General features: G+C 35.7%; 1 protein-coding gene across 1 annotated transcript in view; it reads left to right on the top strand.

The window, feature by feature from the left end:
• Nucleotides 1-17,418, top strand: part of LOC126850965 (dipeptidase 1-like) — a gene marked incomplete at its 5' end in the record, with an annotated part of 133,372 nt that extends 115,954 nt beyond the window's left edge. Inside the window, 3 exons of the mRNA XM_050594456.1 lie at nt 3,465-3,540; nt 12,580-12,715; nt 16,750-17,418. Coding sequence (XP_050450413.1) covers nt 3,465-3,540; nt 12,580-12,715; nt 16,750-16,866 — 329 coding nt within the window. The remainder of the gene's footprint in view (nt 1-3,464; nt 3,541-12,579; nt 12,716-16,749) is intronic.
• Between the last annotated feature and the right edge of the window lie 6,862 nt (nt 17,419-24,280).

Raw genomic sequence — 24,280 nt, 5'->3', positions numbered from 1 at the left:
TAGGAGAATGCCATAATTCTTAATCCGTGAAGATAATAAACGCGAGATAATAAATTCTTTAATTTCGTTCATTTTTCTTACGCTAATCTCCCGGGATCTCCCAGGATGCAAACTCGCAGAACCCCACAAGATTTGTAGTTTTACTAGGATCTTAATAATCCCATGTCGCCATTTCCCAGTGTTTCCATGCGCCTTTCATAAGAATAAGCAGATGCGGCGTATAATATTGCACCGAGGTACGGAACGCATCTCGCGTCCTCGGATACGATCGCTGTAAATTTTATACGCGTGGTATTGAATGGCGCGGAATTGACAGATGAAATTGCGCCCGCGCTCACCTCGGATAACGCGCAGCCAAACAAAGGAAAGAATGAATATCGCTTGGCCCGGACAATAATCGCTGGCCCGGAAGGCCGCGCATCGGACGCGTAATCGGGCGTAGCCCGGGTGCCTGAATAATCGTTTCCTTCCGCAGGCGGCATCTCTAATTGCTTTACATTGACTGTTACAGAGCCGCGGAGAAAATTATGTCCGCCATGGGAAAGCGGGGAAGAAAATTATGGACGAGAACGGGAAATGTGCGTTATATACCGGGTGCACAATTATAATTTCGGGATTGTGCGATTCGCGCGTTTCGTCGGATTGGCAATTCGGAGCGATATTACGCTTATGATTGATTCTCACCACGCTCGCCGTTTTCCTCCCCCTCGTTTTCCCCGTTCGCATCATCTCGCGTTGCTTCATCCAACGAAGCGTGGCTGATCCCATAGCGACCGTCGTCGTTATCGCAACTCGCAATTCCCCGCATTACGTTTATCGAGTGACTGCTTCTTTGTTTACAGTGCGAATGCAATTTTCTCGGCTTGAGCTCGCAGTCTGCGCGCGTTAAAACCGCACACGAAAAGAATATATATATATATATATATATATATCTTCCATCGATGATATACATTCCCGATTGCGGAAATATTTTCGGTGCATATGTGTCCTTTTATTTACCTTGTTCGACGTGTAATTCTATTTGCGTCTATAAATTGTTCGTTTCCGAATTTGAGAAATGTTACAAAATATTCAATGTATATTATATTTAAAAAATTATATTTTATCCTCATCAAAATCAACTTTCAAACAAAATAATATACTTTTAATTATCCGCGAGAGGGGGTATGAATCTTTTTCGTATTATAAGATAGTGTTTCGTGAATAAACTTTACGCAAATGCACTGTTTCTTCGTTTCCTTCTATTTTGTACATTGCGCGTGTTTCTCACATGAAACATCAAAATACACCTGCGTTGCATCTCGAGATACATTCGCACGTTATTCTGTCCAAACAAACGTCAACCGTGCTGTACGTTTACATCGTACATGCAAATCGAAAGATCTCACGGCAACCTGCTAATGGCACAACTGTTACGATACATGAGATGCAATGCAAATGCAACTCGCTCCGTTTATGACAACATGCAACAGTCGCATCACAAAGCTTTAAGGGTGAAGAATTTTATAAAAATCTTTGTACAAACCACATCTTCACTTTCCTCTCTTGTCCTTTTAACCGCGTCCACAGTTGAAATTATGATACAAATAGTTTCCTAATTTTGATAAAAATACATGAGAGTTGTAAAAGTATTGAAGTATATTCAGAGACACAAGAATTTTTCGGTTTATTATTATTAAAATCCAAATTTTTGTCGGATTATCTGCTAGTCTCAGCATTTCGCGCGTTAGATGATTTTCTAGGCTACTGCGCTTGGTAATGACATGACTCGACGAATAATGATCAATTTTGGAAGACCATGCCGCGTTACGCCGAGCCGTAATATCGACATATAATTTACGATATAATGGAGATAACGCGCGAGAACAACGTGCGGTACAAACACGAAAATTGAAATTTATGACGTTTCTGATATGTTCCGCTTCGCAGAAACTCGAATTCGAACAAAATTACGATGCAATGATGCACTCCGTTATTCTATAGTCTGATCAATTATGAATTATGTCATTTATTCGATTGATTATGTATGTTGTATTCGTGCGAACGGTATGCCGTTATCCATTACGTATAGAGAGGCGAGCGCTTTCATAAATATTTTAATATTCACTAAATAAATATTTCTCTAACGTTTGTTTGTGTATGATAAAGAAAATAACTAAAAAACAGGTAATGATTATCAGCTGAGATAGCTAATATTGTCAAAACATTATATTTTATAAAATTAAAACAGTATTTAAATATTATATCCATATTGAATTTTTATGAAAGATTTACTAACATAATATTTGCAAAAGTTAATGAAATCACATCAGCTCATTGATCAATTATATCAAATTTAAACTTGATTCATGAAATATATATATATAAGAATAACATATTTATTAATTTGTTTAATATATGTACAAAAATATTTTATTCATAGTACATTTAAAATACTATTATCAAAAACATATAAAAAATACAATGTATTGTTTTCTTTTTTATGATGAATCACGGTGGTAAGTAATGCGATTCGTTGAATTAGGTGAGATGTGATGATAATTCTGATGAGAGTATGAAATTTTGTTTTTTGAATTTTGTGTTTTTCGCCCAATGTAATTATACTCGTGATGTATTAGATCATCGAGATGTAAATTATATGCGCACGTGCGCACGTGCGACAATTCCCGAGTTAACAATAACATCCGTCTGACGGATATGCAAATTTTCATTGTTTATACGCGCATTCATGATTTCATTATACCTGTTCAAATTATTATTCGATTTTATCCATCCTCAACGCGCTCGCGAGAAGAGTATACTTTGAAATTTACCTAGTGGTGGAAATTATATTTACAGACCTGATTACAAAGCCAGCAGTAAGCAGAACATAATTTGCTTGAATCCTGCATGCCGGATATATCAATTGAAGATTACTAACACGCTTTTATGAATTACTCTTTTACTTTTTCCGTTTCAATCGTAGTAATTATTAATTAATTTACCATTCCTTTCAACTTATATATGTATATACAGAGAGATGAGTTCGCGTCAACGATTACTTAGCCAATTTACACAAGCGCAATATTCTCTTATGTTCAAAGCGGAATTTATTATGCGCTTCGCTCTTTATCATGATTAACAACCACGGCAACTTGAATACAAATGCAACCGCGGAGGAACGTTGTACGTCAAACGTGTAAAAATGCATCGTCGACGTACACAACAATGGAAACGAATGAAACGTATAAGTGTAGGTAATTCTCTTTGTGGCTCTCGAGAAAAAGTGACGCGATATATTAATCGTAATTGAAAAATCGCCCTCAGTCTGCATTCAGTGAGTCTGCGGTAGTTGGCGGTAGTTAGGATGGCGAATGTAATTTTCCTCGTTACACAGCAAATGAGTTCCGTATATCGCAGTACGTTAAGCGCAATAGACATTACGATGATTACGTAATAAGTGCAATTTTCGTGACATGTTACAGCACACATCGATCACGTGCGCAAGATCGCCGGGGTGGATCACGTCGGCATCGGAGCTGGATACGACGGGATTAATTTGTAAGTGTAATTATACGTTTGAAATATATAATTATACGTGGAAATGCGCGCGATAATATAATGGAAAAGTTTTTAAAATATGAAAAAATAAAGGAGCAAAGTATTTTTTGTGTCGCAATTAATTGAAGTAAATAATTAAAATAATAAAATAATTACCATTCAAAAGTAACTGAAGATGAAAACAATCAATTTAACAGTAATTATGTGTGTATATAATCGTTCTTATGATAACAATTATTTCAGCATCAAATAATAGTTGCATTGATCGCGTTAAAATAAATATTACGATTTTTTTTGTCAAGTAGAAACAACGTGAATTCGTAATCGCATTTCTCCCTGCGTACTAATTCTGCCAAACTGATTGCAAACTAGTGCAAACGTAGGAAAGTTTTCGACTACCTTTGGATATAGGTCGGGGTGTAGATCAATACGTACCGGGCTACCGATCATTTGCGAGACTCGAAGATAGTTAAAGTCCCCAAAATTTATGAGAAGAAGAGAGATTACTAGTTGGATTTCAGATAGATATTCAGACTATTCGGTTCGATACATCTCGCTTACCATTCGAAAGAAGATAGGTATGGAGAGAAAATAATGCGTACAAGAAAGGTGTTTAACCAAGACGACTTCATAAATATCGTTTAAAGCCCATTTATTTCTCTCAATATAACGAAAAAAAAACTATTGTACGGATACATTTTTAAAGAACTCCATGTATAAAATCCTTTTCGCAAGATACCCGATAGGGTAGTCAACCGTTTGTTACCGAACGGTCGACATTATCTCCATTTATTATTCCCGCCTTTGTTACGCTCCTCACGCAGTCTGTTCAGTGCAAAAACAATCCGCGGAATTCTTCTTTGCCGCAATAACTCAAGATGGAAGTACACGAAGTCTGTTAAATAAATGTAAAAATCGAGTAACACATGACCAATTCTCTTTTGTTAAAAATACCGATCTCTTGTAACACGAGTGGATTGCTGGAATCGCAGCCCCTTCCATTAATTTTCACAAAAAAAAAAAAATGAGAGAGCATGAAAAAGAGAGATGAGTAAAAACAGCTCTAACCATAAGTAAATTGAGGGCGATAGAGGATGACTAAAAAGTTGTTGAGTTCCTGGGATTCGCATAAAAAAACACACGTGGTTGTCTGATGTATATAGTAAAGGATTGAAAAACAGCGTGGATGCATTGAAGCGTGATTTGCAGACCAAACGATAAAGAAGAAAAACGACGTAAAAGGCACGCCGCTGATCGAACCATCGCGATATACGTTTCCCCTGTATTTTTGTACCGCGACAATATCGAATACAAATGCGAGGAATCGGAAGAATAAATATGTGCAGCAGATATAATGGTACTTATGAATAATTAATGACTGTAATGTTTCCGTTTTCTTCGCAAAAGATAAATTTGAACTTACAAACTAAATTTAGTCTAAATTTAAGTATAAAATGTTAATTTTTGATACAATGAAAAACGTAACGTAACGTAACGTAAGGCATAAAAATGAAAATAAGATATATTCTTATTTTGAATATATTTATTATATATGTGAGCTTTTTATATTTTGCATGAGAAAATAAATTGCAAAGCATGAAATTCAGAGGAAAGCTGCAAAACAGGCAAACAAAATTTAATAAATCAACATATAAATCATTAATTACTGATGTATTGAAAATATATATTCCCAAAATTTTATTTTACACAAATTATTTTTAATCTTTTTATTTAAATATTTCATTACTTTTGAAATAAAAACATAGATACTTGATATCACATCGTGTTTTAAATTAATGATATTACTACACATAAATATCTATAAAACATTTTTTAATATTTATCGATGATTTTATAAATAGGAGAATATTTTTTAAAAATACAGCATGGGAATGCAACACTTGTAATTATAATTAATTGCATTCAGTTAAAGAAATGCAGATTGAATTTCATTAAACTAACTTTATTGGAAGTAAATGTTTAAATTTCACATCATAAATATTTCCAATTTTTTAAATCTTTGATTGATATTGTGCAATCGTTTAAAATTTATCAACTTTAAATGCGAAACAATCCACATCACACGATATTGTTTCATTTAAATTCAATTTATTTGCGGTAAGAGCACTGGACAGATCAAAACTTTATTAAAGTGGTTTCACATCCAATCATGGCAAATCAAAATTGATAACACGAATACAACGCGTCCGACACAATGGGCGACGCTGCATTTTTTCATTTCTTTTATCGCGATATCTACGTAAAAATTATTCTCGCGTTCATTCTTAAGCGTGTCACTGCTTTGTCGCAAAGTCCCTGAGACCCCTGAATGCGACGGTTTCAAGAAGAACGACGCGAATAACAAGAACGTACTTTGGTGGCGTTATACGAACGACCGGAATCTCGAGAAAGATGTGGCATCGGAATGAAAACAATGCTTGTTTCCCTCCACCTCGTGTTCCCAGCTTTTCGCGCTACGAAAGAAAGGAAGTTTAATATCTGCCGCGGCAAGTCAGGATTTACAGTTACGGCCATAATAAAAAAAAAAAAAACAACAACCAATCTTTTCGCGCGTGTAACACATTTGCATTCAATAGTTAAAAATTATCCGATGGAAAAGAGAAATATAAAAGCGTCATGCATGGAAACTCGAAAAAAAAAAATAGAAAAGCACCATTCTTCCTCGTTTATTATTTTGCTTCTTTCAAACTTTCCCCGTAACGAGCTTACGTTGAAAATTGGAAATCCCGGGAACATTGATGGTATATACATTTTCTAGCGAACACGTGAAAAGTAAATGATCGATCGAATTTTTTAGAAGAACGAAGCGCATTTTATGCGCTGACAGACTTTTATTCGTATTCGCGGCGAACCCGCCGCAAATAAATTCGATAACGTGCTTTCATTGCAGACAAAAACTGTTCTCTCACAAATATATTTAATTTCGAAGGTAAAACCGCGCGTTATTTTCAGTCAGAACGATCACGTACGGCGAATCGTACGATGAAGCGTTCCGGCTGACACAATTCGTGGTTAAAATTCCAACGTGCTAATCGTAATAGCTGATATGAGCAAAGACCAATGAATAGCTTTCCTATAAAACTTTTTTTGGGGGAAAATTTCTCTGCTGACATGCCGTAATATGAAATTTGCGTAAATTTGCATAATATCGTCCCTTCACAATTCCCTGCATAATCTCTCTTCATCATTTATTATAAATATTTTCTATAAAACGCGTGCGATATAAAAGATATTTGTATTTTTCGAATAAAATATAAAAAAAAAACATATTCAGAAAAATTAAAAAAGAAACTATACGGTTCTTCTGAAAAATTTAGTCAACCTAATTATAAATTAAGTAAAGATATCGCATTTATAATTGAAAAAAAAAATAAATAAATAAATAATTCGAGGTAAGAAAAATTGCCATTTGTAATAAATTCACACAGCAATTATTTGTCAAATTAATTAGCAATTTGTCCGACGGAAACAAATCGCGTAGTCTCTCAATTTCATGTATAGACCAAGCTACTGCATTAGAAACAATCGCGTTCAATCCGCACAATAGAAACGCCGCGTTCTTAATTGCACGTTAAATTAATCCCACCGTTGACAGCACGTGGTTAAAATTTCAATGAGCTAATCGGGGGAAGCATTTCGCAGGGGAGTCCTCGGTCCCACGCGTAACAGCCGCGTATGCCGCTCGCGGCTCATTGCCTTCACGTAGGAAATTGGTCCGGAATTCATGAAAGCCGGAAACACGACACTATTTATTCTTCGACGATTAATTCGTTTATTGTTACGCTCGTTGCATTTCTATTTCTACCGTTTTAGCGCGCTCTACAAATCGTTTCGCCATATCCATTGACATAGCCGCAAATAAAATTCCGCACGGATAATAATAATTGCAAGATTGAAATAATACATATCCAAGTTGACATCTTACTTTAAAATCAATTAATCCATGTCAGTGTTAATACGCTAATTCTAAAAACCAGTCAGCTTTCAAATCGAATTCAATAAAAATATTATACTTGAGAAATAAAAATTCTATTCTAATATTTTAATCAAAGTAAATAGAAGTTATACATCTACGCTTTCGTTTAATATTAAAAAAAGAAAAAAGTAGAAAACAAAGAAAATCATGGTCTGAATTGGGAAGTATTCATTAAAATTTCAGCTGGCTAATCGCGGAAGGTATTCGTTTCGTCGATGATTATACGTCGGTAGCGCGCACGTGCCGCGAAAAGCAACGGGAATATTCGTACGAGATGGGTCGGAAAAAGCATCGGAAAATGTATTTAATTATTTCTAAAGGTAGAAAAAAGTGGGTCATGCGGAAATAGACGACGGGACGACGTGCAGGAAGCGCGAGGACGAGGAGGTGGCAGGACGTGGCATGGCTGATAGTCCTGCCAGCCAATAAGCTTTTACGCTAGATTAAAATTCATATCGAGGGTCCTTCGTCGAGTTTCCAGCCGGCAACCGGTTATGGTAACGTCGTATAGCGGCCGTTTATGGACGAATGCAAAAAATTTAGAATCGTCTTATTATAGTTGTCGCATCGCGCATAAACGTCGCGTTAAAACAAAGACGGTATATCAAATTTAAAGTTTCGGGAGGAAGTCTATACAGAGGATGATGAAAGACTGCATGCGCACAGTTTAAAAGTATGTTGAGAAAGAATGTTAAAAGATAATTCTCGTAAATACAAAAAGAAAGAAACCGGAAAAGATTCTTCTTAAGTTATAAATGATTGAGAATGAATGATCTCTGGAAAATAGATACCGACAAATAACAAATCCTCATTCTTCGTTTAATTTAAAACAGACTTTATTTGATTTATATGCAATACTTCATTAATGTAAAATTTGATAAAAATATAAAAAATTAATAATTCGTCTGTCTCTCATTAAAAAAAAAAGTAGCTTCGAATTCATAAGAAATTGATGAAATCATACAGCATGATATATATTTGTGTGTGTATTGTACTTTATATAAAAAGTTAATTGTTACATCCAAAGTCTTATCGGCACTTAACATCCATGTCACGATCACGAAAAAGGACAAAACGTCAATGAACACATCCCCGGTATTCCCGAGGGGAATCGAGATCCACGTGTCGCTTCTTTGGCGATGCGATCCACCGAGCTTCGCGCTTTTCAGCCTCGCCCATAAATCACTGTCACTGGGTTTGAGCGAAACGTATTTTCCCGTGGAAACGGCATTTTTGAATTCGATTCGGTCGTACCGGCGGGCAAATAGACGAGAGCAAGACGAGAGAGCAAAAAGAGCCCGCACGTCCCGAGGAAGGCGGATCGATGTCCGGTAACCGCGTTGTCGTTGCTCGATAGCGTATTTTTACGAGGTCCGCGTGCGCACGGACAACTGGTATATTTTTATACCACGGAGATTTAACCCGCATAAAATCGCCACAGGAATATCTCGCCGCGGTGAGAAGTATTTACGTGTGCGCGAGAACGCGAACACGACGTACGCTTTCCGCGTACATGGTCAACTCAATCTCGTCGACAAAGAGAGACGACGAACAGAATTGGGAATTTCGTGAATTGTGAATAACACTCGTGACCGTGATCAGCCAACAACTCTCTACAACGGTACTACGGATTCTCGGACCGACATGTTTCGACGGGTGACAACCGCGACGAGTAGTTCGCGACAAGTTAATATTTTCTACAACAGTTGGCCAGGATTTGGTTATTTATTTGTGACTTTCATTACATAACAATCTTTATACGCGCCATTCATCCCGACTGTATGTCAAGTTAATTTATAACATAATTTCGTTTTTTTCGTTATCATTATTTTTGTTTATTTCAATGAACGATATTTTTTCTGTTAGCTAGTGGAAAAAATTACATTCAAAAGATTGCGATGTATCGTAAAAATATAACGCGATTTAGTCATATTAGATATATTCTATGGCGTCAATATTCCCATTTGTTTTTTCCAATTATGGTCGAAATAAATTATGCGCTACAAGTTTCGTATCTTTAATAATTTCTAGGTAAAATACTCTTAATCTGAGCTTTGCGGAGCCTCAGAGGATCCATATACAAGTTTTATTAGATAGACACAAAAAAATTCAGCTTAAAATAAGTTTATAAATTCTCAAACATAAGTGAAAAAAATCTATTAATCCATTGTATATTCTCGGAAAGTGCTCAAAAAAAAAAAAAAAAAAATTAAAATCTAACAAACGCGATTTTAAATAAATATTATAATATCACGTTTTCAAGACAGACATTTCTAAAAATATTCTAGTTTTTATATTTCCATATATTATACTTCCACTCAATATACAATATTAGACAAAAATATAAAATATAATTATAATGGATTATAAGCACAATGTGGACTCTTGGATCGCGCACGTTTATCGCGCGTTAGTCAGCTTATGATGATGGACACGCCCGATTTGGAAATTTCCGAGATTGGAATAACGGCCTCTCTGGATGCGGTCGGCCTATGTGTATACAATTGCATAACTGCCAGTTTCAGTCGAAACACGACACGTCGTGAATAAGTCACCAACCGCTCTTGTTGATCCGACATTGTCAGCGAGCAGTTTCCCTTCCCTCCGATCCATCCTCGTGCTGTTGTCATTCGGTCTTGTACGAACTCTCTCTCTCTCTTATAACTCCCGTAATGAGAACGTCGAAATTCAACTTAAAGTCCTTTTATCGGTTCGTTTCCATTTGTCGTCAACGTCGCGATTCAACGCATCTTCATGAGAAAGATACCGATTATGTTCGCATAATGATTCCAAAGATAAATTAACGAAATTGTAGACGACTGCGAGAACGAAGAACAATTATTCAATGTTTCTCGAACTCTATCTCAGTAAACTTAAAGAAAGTAGATAAACGATATTTTCGAACCTAGAAGAGATATAGATTTCTTTCTTGCTATGATTGAAATGTAAATTGATAATTATTGTGTATATATATATACATACATACATCTACAATTTTTAATTTAATCTGCGCAAACAGTTTACTAAATTTGATTGTGAAAAATCTTGAATTTTTTAAATATAATGGCGAATTAAAGTAAAATTTAAATGCAATATTTTTGAAACAATCTCTCTTTTGTTAAAATAAATAAAAAGACATAATTTTTTGCAACTTTAATTACATAAATATTTTCACAAAGAATATTTTTTCGTATAGAATCCATTTTTTCGGTGCTAGCACTAAATTTGCTCGAGAATTTCGATCTAATAGCACATTTTTACCCTAGTTTCATGAGTAAGGCTCGCGTGAGGCAAAAGGAATTGCTTTCTCGGCGGTAAAGCAAGTGGTCGCAGTCACCCTGCGTACTGGTAATTAAAGTAATGAAGGATAAACCGCCCGAAGTAACTCATGTAATTTATCCATGATTGCTTCTTCCCGACCAGCTCATTATTGTACTTTAACTTTCTTCCGCGCGGATTCACTTTTCCTCTGCTCGATGTCTTTCGTACGTACATTCGATTTTTGCGACGGTAATAGGCAAATAATTATTCTAGACAATAATTGGGTGAAGGCATAACGCAACGGAAAGCAGAGATAATTCTCATATCGCGAAACGTGAAATCTTCGCCCGGGTACTTTGAAAAATAATTCAAACTAAACATTTGTTCAGACGAAATGTATCCGAGAGGGAATATGGGAAATAGAGAATATAAATAAACGATATTTAATCAATAATAAACATCAGAGTGAAACTTTTAACGTGATTATTTCCTTTTACAGAAGAGTCCGTCGGCAAAAGTTGCTCTTACATAGAGACTCTATCTCAAATCACATTAAAAATATAATAAAAGCCGCATCATTAATGCGTACAGACAAATATTAATTAACTTTTTTAGTTCAGGCCGCTTGCATAATACATGACTGCTTTTTATAAAGCGATCACGCGTCAAAATGTCGCACCTATACGCACTGAATAATGCAAAAGTGAACGAAAATATAATCCACCATACCGCGGTGTATAGAATAGATAACAGAATCGTACCGCGAAGAATTGCACGCGATAAAATTAAGATAATACGGAAATACGCAAAGTACGAAGGTGGAACCATAAAAGTTTCAAGCAGTTTTCTAATTTAAACTCCTAGAGTTTTCTGCTTCATTAAAGCTTTATCTTATCGAGCGGAAATATTCATGTAAATTGTGGTCTTAGGTGCACCGTACGTTCACAAGCTGTGCCACTTTACAGAACGGACATTATTTCCATATCGACTTTTATGATGCAGTCGAGCTCGCGCCCGGCGACAAAAATTTATCACAGTGGGTGCAGTGTTTTAAAACAATATTTTCAGAGATGAAAAGGGAGAGACAAAATTATTTTCATCCCATATCTTTCTATTAGCACATTCGCGGCTATAAGTCACCGCGTGTTGACAAATTACCAGCTCTTATTTCACCGCAACTGGAAAAGTTGTTCGTTTTTTTTTTATATAAAAAAAAAAAGCCAAATTTTTAATCGATTTATATATTTAATCGAATATTGATTAATTTATTATATCAAAATAATAATTGTTATTTTCATAATATTATCATAAATATATCACAATACTTTGTATATTAAAAAACTAATATGTTCGATGAAAATATTTAAAGAATATAAAGAATTTTTTTGCGCGCGAAAGGTGAAAAATATTCTGGACATATCCTGGGGCCATATCCCCAAGGATCCCCTTTCACCCGCTAAAATACCGCCACCTCTTGGCCCACCCACCCCACCTGAATCCCGAGATCTTGCATTCCCAAATTCCACCTCCAGCCTCCCTCCATAAAATATTAAAAGCTTAATATTAACAATATGAATCTCGACAAAATAATTAAATACTATTATAATGATAAGTGCTTCGAAATTATCTCTAAATATTTTTAATGTCCCAAGTTTTCTGAACTTTTACACCTTGTTTTGCACACTTAGAAAGATGATATATTGCGATTTAATCTTAATCGATCACATCGCGGTCTCATCTGCGATTCTCAATAAGATCTCATCATAAATTCTCTCCCTCAGGACACCAACGGGTCTGGAGGATGTCAGCAAGTATCCAGAGCTCTTTGCGGAATTGCTAGCGCGTAACTGGTCGGAGAGAGACATCCAGAAACTGGCTGGTCTGAATCTTATACGGGTGTTCAAGGCGGTGGAAAAGGTAAATTACTCTTTCCAGTCTCAAAAAAGAGAAAAGAATAAGACCATTCTTTGCTGTGCGTTCGGCTTCTCACTTGATGAAAAAAAGTGGACGCGTGTCGAAGGTAAAAAAGTCGCTGCAACGAGAAGAGAGAGAGAGAGAGAGAACGGAAAAAGGAGCGCTCGTTTCCGCTGCGAAATAACCGATGGCCTGGTTCGGGTTACCCGAGTCGACCAATATCGGATTTAATAAAGCACACAAATCATGCATCCGGCGTGGTGCACGCGGTGCATCATCAGACGAGAGAGAACTCGGTCGAGCGGACTGCGATTTTTGCTCCCTTGGAGCCCTGCCAGTCGTAGAACCAGCTGGAAAGATCTACTAACCTATCCAATGATGTGTGCTCTCTTTCTCCCACTTTCTTTCTCTCTTGCAAGCACGTATTCGTATAGCCACGATTATGTATGACGTCTGTATTAAACGGTTCTGAAATATCGTTTAACATTGCTCAACACACTGACGTTTTATAATATTTCAAGAAAGATAAGCTGAATGTTTAAGGAAAAGTCGTTGTATCTGAAAGCTTTTTGCTCGTTGACACTTTTATTAAAATTTAACGCTCACATTTTCTTGCGCGCAAAGTATGCGAGAATCATTATTGTTTTCGGTTTAATAAAATGATAAAAGTAATCAATGATAAAATAATCTTTTTTATCTACTTTTCTATAAAAAAAAATAATAATGACTATCAACACAAATGCAACGGATTAAAGCTGCCGCGCACAAAGAATTGAAAAATGATATAATTTGTCGAATCTCTTCCGTTCGCGTTCGTTTATCTGATATCTAATATTGCCAAAATTCACTAATGAAAACGCATCGTTAAAATTCACCTCATCATTCTCGAATGTTTAACTAAAATCAAATTAAATTTCCCTTAATTTAATCCGGCTTCTACATTTTGACCACTCGATTAATGTTCCGTATATATTTCAACATTAAATGCCCGATTTTGCGGTGTACAGTCGAATGCAGATCGTCCTACGAGAATTCCGTAGCGCCTGAAAATGTTTCAGTCCAGATATTACCCAGTGGTACACGCCCCGACAGGAATGATGTGAGAAATTATGTGTGCCGGATGTTCCGGATGTTTGAGGATGCTCAGGATGGCCGTTGTTGAAATTACTGTGATAATTTAATCGTGGTATTGTGCATGGTCAACGCGGTTATTTGTCCAAAGCAAGAGTCATTTATTATATTTAGAGAAGAATGTGCATTACACGTTCGGATTATAATATAATAAACGCGCCGCGGTAAATTGCCCGCGAAAGCATGAATTTTGCATTCGCCTAACAATACTCGAGGTCGTCGGTTTCCGTAAGAACAAAGATTCAAGCGCACGCGATCGCGTTGGATAACCGACGCGAATTAAAATTACGCTCTGAATTCTTCGGGATGATTTATCGTCGTGTCGCGTAAAAAATGCGCTCGCGACTGCGAGGGGCGAGGCCTGTCGCGGAAAAAAGCTGCGGATCCGCACAATGCGAATCTAATGGAAACGAGTACCTATATATAATCGCGCCCTTTCAGATTATTCTAATTTAATTCGACGCGTGCAAGTTTTCCAGATCCGGCGGCTTCGACAAATTTTATTTGATTATCGAAATATGAAAATGTGATGTGCTTTATGCCCACGGGGATAATTTGTAGCATGTGAAAATTCCACGCTTATGAATCGAGTTGCTATTAATTCTCAATGTGCCAATTCACGGAGAAATCATCGTACCTTCTTACCTGAGGCACACACACTCAGGCACACTCACACATACATATATACAATCATACATTTACTTGCTCTTCGCTTTCATCGCAGTAAAGTCGGCGAGGCTCAGCAAAGGATAAATCCTTTGAGCAATTTCGACTCATCTCATCGCCGTTTTCCACCGCCGACGGTGGCGGTCCAGGTTACACGGCAGGCGAGAAACGTCGTAATTGCTGAAATAATGGCCATGCCTACGGCGCGATGTGGCGAACAAAATGATGGCGATTACGTTACCTTGAAATTCAATTCCGCTATTGTTCTTCGTACGAGGGGTGGAATTCGTAGAAACTTTGATACTGTTTCGTAAGACCGCGACGCCTTCGCCGAACGCTCGCCGCAAGGAGTCGTCCGGAAACAGCGGTGGAAATTCCTCGGGCGTAATGAAATCAGTGTCGTACACACTCGCATTATGTAAATCATCGTGCCATTCCGAAACACGCTAACGGCGAACAAAGCTCTCTCTTCTACACAGTTTCTTTTCAGTTTTTATTCTACTAAGATAAATTATAATAACTTATTCTTCTCATCTTATCATTAGAGAGAGAGAAATTTTTTAATATATTCAAATAATCTTTTAAAATATTGCAATAAAAATTTCTATATATTTTATTAATTTTGAGATACCTGTATATATATATATATATATATATATATATATATATATTATATCTCTTCTCTACTCTCTTCGATATTAATTCTTCGCAATGCAGATCATCAAAGACCGAAAAATTGTAATTGCATTTTTCCGGTGTAAATATTTCTGATAGCGTGCCGTCTTGCTATGGCAGTCGTTTATTGAAAAAAAATGCAAGGTAAATTTCGAGCAAGAATGAAATTTACGCTGCGCTGCCCTAATATGTATTCCACCGAAATTGACCTGGAGAAAGAACCTCGTTTTCTTACTTTATAAAAACGAAATAAATTTTGCAAAGCGTGGAAAAAAAGCGCGGCCAGTATTTCCAAGTCAATAAAATCTCTTTACATTCCGACCGAATTATTTTCGTACGAATCAGAGAAACTTTCTCTTTCTTCGCGTTATAAAAGAGTTTTACTCTGCGAAGCGTCAGAAAAAAGCACAAAGAGAAATTTAAATTCAATGACATTTTTTATATCTCTTCGTTCTCTAATATTCATTCCTTTCCCCCCTCCCGAATATTGTAACATTATCAATCTTCTGTTTAATTAGAACATATATATATATCATATACAACTACCCATAATATTATCAAACTCCATAAAATTATAACGAATATCCTGAATATAATTACAATATTAGCTGAAAAAAATATAAAAATATAGCAAATATTACAAATTAAAAGAGAAATCCCTCAAAACATTAAGTTTTTTTTCAAATCTATATTATCATCGATCTCGTTTTATTGTATAAATTCGCATATAAATTGATGTCGATATTGAAGTAGATTATAAATATGTTAATCTCTCCTCACGTGTGATATATACATATATATATAATAATTTCTGACCGATATCGGCGATGTTGCGAGCAATGCCAATGCTTTCGCCAACAGTCGAAAGCTTCATTTTCGGGTAAAGCCCGTGGGAAGTTAATGGGCTTCACCGAAAATTGATGGGCACCGTGCATGTGCTCGTGTGAAATACGCGACCTTTTTTTCCCCTTGCGCCCGCGCTCATCACTGCCTTTCATCCCCGGTGGCGCCTTTTTATCTCCCTGCTTCCTACAACGGCAATCGCGCCTGGCGATTTTTCTCGAGAACATTTGCGATGTGCGCGGTCTTCCATCTTCGCCGCGCCCTTCAAAAGCGCGGCGTAACGTCAAAATTCATCAGCTTTTTTTTCCACCGGAGTGCACCGAAAGAAAAATGGGGAGAACTGAGCTTCCAAGCACGCGATGAACGCTTTGTAAATATATCGATTCTCACTGATGCGCATGTATGTTTGTATGTGAGCAGTTTAATCTCCTTAGTATCCAACCGCTTCGAAACCCTTGGTAATTCTTAATCTAGGAGTATTATCGTCATCGCGGGCTATTGATCCACTTACGACGAATTCATAGATGTGTACGCGGATTACAATGAGCGATCGGCGACTGTAAACCATGATTGGTAGCATTGTTCCATGAGAATGCCGAACTCTCGATGGACGACTATGTAACGCTTATTAAGGGGCTGAAACGTATAAATCACCGTAAGCTATGCTTTTCAAGTCAATAAATCACATTTACTACATTGTAGCATTCTCTGTGTGTACGCAGATTCGTGACGAACTGGCCTCGAAGGGGATGGAGCCGCTGGAGGAGGAGATCCCGCATGAGGACATAATCGGTCGCGAGTACTGCCGTTATAAAATAAAAAATCTGATGGCACCTTAAGCTGTCGGAATCCTCTCTTGGCAAACGCCAACGTAACGTAAACGATCGAACGATCGGAAACACAGAGAGGACGAAAAAAAGAGAAAAGAGAGAGGGAGAGGGAAAGAAGCAATCGAGAGAAAAAGTTCACTGTCCCTGCAAAAATAAAACTCACCCTTTGTATCTTTACCTCCAATTTCGCGATTCCTCGCATCTCTCAAAGACGATGTTCGCTGCACTTACATATATGCACGTACCATCTTCCCCCTCTCTCTCTCTCTCTCTCTCTCTTAATCCTTTCGACTCTCCTCAACATTACCCAAGATTCTCATCTTTGTACGTAAGTAGATAGATAAACTCGATTTCCGCCAGAGATCCTGAAGCCCTGAGATGCGAATGTTCGCGAAGGATATCAAGACGGCCAGTGAAACGTTTAGTACCGTGACTAGAGACATCAAGACCCAAATAAAAATTGCAATTAAATCAATCACTATTAAATTATTTTTAGATAAAATAATGTCTAACTTGCAAGTTTTACTTTCGTCTTTTAATTTCTATTTATATCGATCTCTTTCGCGCGTTTAAAATTCTCTCTATTATATATATATATAATTATTACTAAATATATATTATATTTGTAATATATATTATATTGAGAGAGAGATTCTCTCTCTTTCATTATATATTATTATTATCGGTAATATATATTCACCATTAATAAACTATTATTATTACATTATTTATTAATAAATTTCAATGAATATAGCTACAGACATTCAGCTACAGAGAAAAATTGCAATTGGGATTGATTAATTACGGCTCTAGTTGCTCTCTTGTATATATGTACAGAAATTAATTAAAATTTAATTTAAAAGTTTTAATTCGATCTACATCAATCTTGCTTCACATCTGAAACAATTCTCATCATATTTATTATCCGTATTCAGCCTAATCGATAATAGCAATAATAACAGTGTAGTGTGCATTAATGAAGAAATGGTCCATTAATTTGAAACTAGTACGAGTGCTGCTATTGTAATGCTATTGATTACTCGATCGAATTATTGGCGAGCTATTGTACAATTTAATTACTTACCATAGAAGCAAAATCACACACACACAAATATAAGCCATATATGATGAAACACACGCAAAATTATGCACAATGTAATTTACTTAATATTGCAAGCTCCATAATTCAAAGTAGAATTTTTATATTGTAATTCGCTCTCGATTTTAATCTTACTTGACTCATTATCTATTTCATTAAAAAAATGTACTTGGAAATTTATTTAAAAAAATAACGTTAATTTTTTCGTAATCGAAATTAAACTTAATAAATAAGGAACTTTTGTAAAATAATGAAAAATTATGGTTATCTAATTATTAGCGTTACGGTACTGACACGTACACTCGTCATTGCGATTGAATGAGAAAGCATACCACGCGTGCTTCGTTAATAAAATAAAAAAGCTAATTGATTGTCAAAATGTCAATGCGGTTGAAAGACTGGTCGAAAATGGCACAATAACGAGGCGGAAACACGCACCTTATCACTGCGATACGAAGACCAACGCGTTTGTATAAATGTTTAACAATTTAGCCACGGGCATACACTTGATGTTAAATTTGTACTCAGCGATTTCCTCGTCGAAGCCGGAACCAAAAAAAAAAACTGTCTTAGTCAATAATTTATGTAATACATCATGAGATAAGTGCGACAAAACGATATATGAGCGTTGAACGATTGTTGAGAGTATAAAATTGTGAACAAGCGAGCAATGCGACATGCGTGCGTGCGTGCGTGTGTGTGTGCGAATGACAACTTGTACATATGGTACCTGAAGTCGAAAAACATATTATTCCTCCCAGCATGTCAAGCCAGCCATGTCGGATCGAAGAACCAGGTCACCGAGTGTCCTCGATACTTTTTAATCTAGACGCAAAAGCGTACGACGAAGTCGTATCGACGGTTAGCTAAAAGTGCACGTATCTCGATTGTCGAGCGGTATCCTCTCTCTTGTATCTTTTTTTTTTCAGAACTTTTCATCTTCTTTTAGCCTCACCGACCACCGATTTCAGATAGTGGGCTTGACCAATCATGATGTCCGAGGACACTACGAATGAGGCTAAATCACGAGATAACTCTTTAGTGTGGCGTCGGCCAAATCGACGATAATACGTTGCTCGATATTATATAAGTATACCATAAGTATACTATTTCCTACGATTTTGCACAATCGAAGTTGATACGCCGATAAGTATACGTCGACGTATATTGAATTGAACAATGAACTTTTTAATTCTATACCACGGTTACATCGCACCGTCGATTCTGATGAATCGCAAGATTTTTGTCTCACTGAATTGTGCTGCGACAAAATTTTGATATAACGCCAGCTCGATGATTACATATTCGAAGCCTCGAAATCGCACAAATTCCTGCGTGCCATAACAATGTGGCACCTTAATTTGTAACTGCGTGGCAAAACTCATTTCAACGCGCAAATTATTAAAAAAAAATATATATTAAAAAAAAAAGATTTAATGTCAGAAACGCACACATATCTGCAAGTTTTTATCCCGATTAAAAAAAAAAATACAGAAATTTAATTACGTTTCTGTCAGGAAATAACACGCTTTACGAAAGATACTTGAAAAGATGTGAAATGCCATTTCATTTATAGCAATACGATACAATTCGAGAGTTAATCGAGCCGATCTCGTACAGAATCTCGTTCAACCGATTTAATGACCATTCTCATGCGAACAAAATAGAATCGATGAAACGCGAGCCTCGTAACTAATATCCTATAAGGTTTCGAAAGTTATACTGGTATCTAAAATAAATCTACGGCAGATCGAACGAAAGCCGTTGTTGCAAAAGCGACCGAGTTCTCACTTATTTCGGTCCTCTCCCGAAATCTCGGTAAGTATCAGATTTAACAGTCTCAATTATTAAAAATCTCCATGTGGACTATTGATTTTTGATAAAAACTAAACTAGATTATAACGTGTTGAAAGATTAATTCTACAAAAAATAATTTTCAATATATTAGAATATCCAATAAATTCATATTTATATTATATGTTTGATAAAAATTTTACCCGTTCACAAAAATAAAAATAATAATATTAATATCAATTATCGTTTGTAATTTTATATGTATTTATCTGGAGAAAAAACTTCTTTAATGAATCTCAATTGTTTTTCTGTAGAAAACAAAAAAAAAAATCGATCGCCAACCATGAATGCACGTGCGAATGTGCAGTCATCAAGCTAAAACAATAAAGAAATCGAAAAAGGAAACGGGAACGTCGTATATCCGTGGATGAGCGGGTGGTTTTTCAAAGATAATTAATTTCCCGACCATTCGCGGAACCCTAACGAGCTCGTTAAAAAGTTTCAACACGTTTAGACCCGAATTCGGCTATGGAAAAACCATTTAAGCTTCTTTCCTTCGTCGGACTTCGTGTGGACCTGAATGAACGACCGATTTCTTCGCGTCTCCCACGGCCATGTCTCGGAAACGATTGCTTTTTTTTTCTATCTTCCAACGCCTACCTTGCACCTTTATGATCCGCCTTCTCTCATTCTCTCTCCAACCACCCTGCAGTCCGCAGACGTTCCGTCGCCTCGGCTGCAGTCTTCAGCTTTTTCTTGCTGTCGTTTGGCTAACACTCCGCCGCAGGAACAGAGAGACGACGCGAACAGTGGTGGTAAGAAAAGAAATAAAAAGAAGAGGGTAAACTAGCTGCGAATAAAGGAATGTGAGAAAGGTGGCGGAAACGAGGGAGGGTCTCCCATGGTGGCGCGCACCAACCTCCGAATGAGAAAACCCACTCTTTGTTTCGCCTCCCGGCGAGATATCGGCTAAGTTTACTGTGGAAACTAGACCTATAAATTTTATCCTTTAATACGCGTGTATTAAGCCCGAGGATGTATAATATGAAACCGGCGAGTTATACCTCGCTGCCGTTTTAAGAAACGCCTGACGGCGTTATTCACCCCGGCCTGCTCGCGTTTCCCGGACGGAATTTGTTGGATTTGCAAAAAGTTCGCGGACGATATTCCTGAGTGCTTCGCAAAGTGAACGCGAACCGCGAAGTAAAAAGCTGTCTTAAAGTTAGAAAAATTCTCTAGCCATATCCTATATACAGAGACGGAGAGAGAAAGAGAGAGAATGGGAGAAAAAACCATGCATTATTTCAGTTGCACGCTCAAGTTATCGTATTTAATAGAAATAAGGAATGACATAAAAAAATATTGTTCTATATACAGATCAGTATATAGTTTAATAAATATTGTTTCATTTTAACTGATTAAAAGAAGTAATTATATTCAGAAATCATTATTCGAAAATAATTATCCGAATAATTATCTAAAATATTTGATATTTATAAGTAAATACTTAGGATAAAGTAATAAAATTTTAACGTTCAAATAATTCTCTACAAATAACAAAGAATTATTACTTACATATCTAAATGATTCAAATAAAAATCGAATCGAGTAAAAAAAATCTCAAACAGAATGAATATTTGAATAATTGTTCAAATAAATAATGGCACTAAATTTTTAAAATAATTCTAATTTTGTTTTATATAAATTTATTTCTTGGAATATTTATGCTTAAAAGAATTTATCGTATCTTTTTTAATTACTTTAGTTGGAAATATATACTTATTTATTACAGAATTACTGCATCAATATGATTCATTATACAATAGTTTCACTGGTTAACCAATGCGCTCTGTTTGAAACAGTTAAGGATATAGAGAGCGCCTAAGGCGATTTAAGATCAGCCAAGTCCCGCTAAAGTGGATCAAGTGTACTTCTCCGAAATTTCAGACTACGAGCGATACAAATATGAATCCTGAATAGTATCTCTACAATGCCTGGAGGTGGTATCGAGAGATACCGGCGAACCACCCACTCTGCGAGGCGCGGCTGTAGAATTAATGTTGCATTTGTACGGAATTTGACCAACATACGGCTCGGAATGTGGCCAACAACGGCTCGAGATTCGGCTTATACGATCAAGAATCGTATCTCGTCGCGGTGGAAGCAGGTTTATGATTCGGTCAATCGTAAACCTTGATTGCTCGTAAACCTTACCGAGAACCTTCGGTCCCATGGGTTAAACAACCACCGGTTATCACGCAGCAATAAGATATAGAGATCAACCCTGCCAGAAACCAAGCTCGTGAATATTATATTGCAACGCGATTGAATCAGCACAAGTATCCTCGACTTGATCCCGTTCGATCTATCGGAAAGTTCGTAAATGCTCATCGTATAAAAAAAAAACACATTCCGTTTCTTAAGGATTAGAAACGAACATGTATCGATCGAATATATAATTCAACTCGTGTTCGTTGGAATTTTTTTTGTCGAGTATCTAAATTAAATTACAGATTGTACACAAAAAAAAATCAGAATTTAAAAATTAAGTAATTACTAATAAATACTAGTAATTTAAAAATAAAAAATTGTTTCCCTTTTTATTCTTTTATTTAACGATTTCTTTTATTTAACACTAATAGCTTTTTGGATAATCTGTCGATATGTAAAAATTTCCGATTTAAATAAAGCATAATTTTGTTTCAACTTAAATGAAAAATCGATTTTAATTCTTGGGAGAGATATCTTGTGAGATTTGACGTTAACTTTAATGAAATATGCTATATATATAGCTCTTTTAATTATTCAACACAATCTTTGATATTCACAAAAGATAAAATATGTGATATCCGTATATCCGTATGTCAGCTGCTCAATAAAAGACACACCCTCGCAAAGCTTGATAAATAAGAAAGAAGTAGAACTTGTCTCTTTCTCTCTTATCATAAACATACATAACGTCATATATAATTTGTCATAATTCATAAATGATCATGATTTATAAATGAGTTTGAGATGTTTTCAATGTCGACATTTATGAGCGATATTTATAGCTTTAAATAACGCAAAATTTAGCGTTATGAAAAATGACTATAATAATATGACGTATGCAATCTCGTTTATTTAAAATATTAGAAAATGATAATTTAATTTATCTTCGTTCGAATCAAATAAATTTGATCTAAAAATTATATCTTCTGCAATTGACATTCTGATAAATCGTGAAAAAGAAAGATAGATTTTTTTGTAATAAGCGAATATAGAACATATTTCTGATTCCTTCGATATCAAGAAATGACCTATTTTCAGATAAAATTTTCTTACAATACAATAAATATATTCTACGTATTTCTCAATGCTAAACACATATAAAAATATAGTTATCTAAAAAATGAGCTATAAATTCTTAGGTATTTATTCAAATTCACGAATAAACGTTGCATCAATGCTTTCACAAGGAATAAATTATTTTGTTAACTATTTTAACTTTATATAAACGTATATATATGTAAAAAAAATATTATTATTATTATTACGTTTTATAACATCCGTAAATAATATAAATCTTATACGTAGCATTAATACCAATGTTTTCAAAACAGAAAATATCGTAGAATGTTGTGATGTGATTATATATATTGTTTATATATATAATAGTGATGACGATGATGATATCTACAGATACTATCATCTCGAAGTAAATGAAGAAAAAAAAAAAATAAAAACATAAGACGCTAGGATGGAATTACTTGTCGTTTCTCCGCTCATGTTCTTGGGCTTTGCATGTCGCTCGTCTCGCATTAAATAGCTTTCATTTACTTATTTTTCTCTTCACCACTTTATCGACTAACCGTCAACCGCAATCTCTTTAACGAAACTTATCATTTAATGACTAGACATCGTTTATAACGCTTTAAGAATTTATATACACGTATGAAATCAATTTTTTCCTCTATAAATTTCATGTATGCTTCGAATAAATTTATTTTCGTAATTAACTAAAATCTTGTTAAACTTTATTTGAAATTTAATTTCCGAAAAAGTCTATTGCGATTTTAAAATTATTGGTAGCATGAAATTTTTCCGTTAAAGAAAGATTATATTCAAATTCATTAGAGTATAAAAATTATAATTGCAAATTGACACGCTATAAATGAAAGTGCAATAAATTTTCTCGCGATTACTTGTTACGTCGCGCGATCGCAGATAAAAGAACCGAAAGAATCGACTAAAAATATTTTCGGGCACGACTATCGGAATAATAAATTCCAAGCGACACAAGAAACAGGTCCGGAGTGGAGGCCACAAGTATTTCCTCGCTCCGTTAAATAACCATATTTTTTTTTTCCTTATTTCCGCATCCCCAAACATTTCTTTCACCTCGCAACACTACACTTTATGGACTTTACACCCGATACATATCCGTCTGTCTATCTAGAATTTTCCACGACGACGAAATTAAATGTTCGCAGTTTATGATGCGTGGAATTGCGTATCATTATTGAGTGCGCGAGTCACACGTGCATGTGC

The sequence above is a fragment of the Cataglyphis hispanica genome, chromosome 7, assembly GCF_021464435.1.
Source record: "Cataglyphis hispanica isolate Lineage 1 chromosome 7, ULB_Chis1_1.0, whole genome shotgun sequence".
NCBI classification, from domain to species: Eukaryota; Metazoa; Arthropoda; class Insecta; order Hymenoptera; family Formicidae; genus Cataglyphis; species Cataglyphis hispanica.
This window is presented reverse-complemented; position numbering and strand designations above follow the sequence as displayed.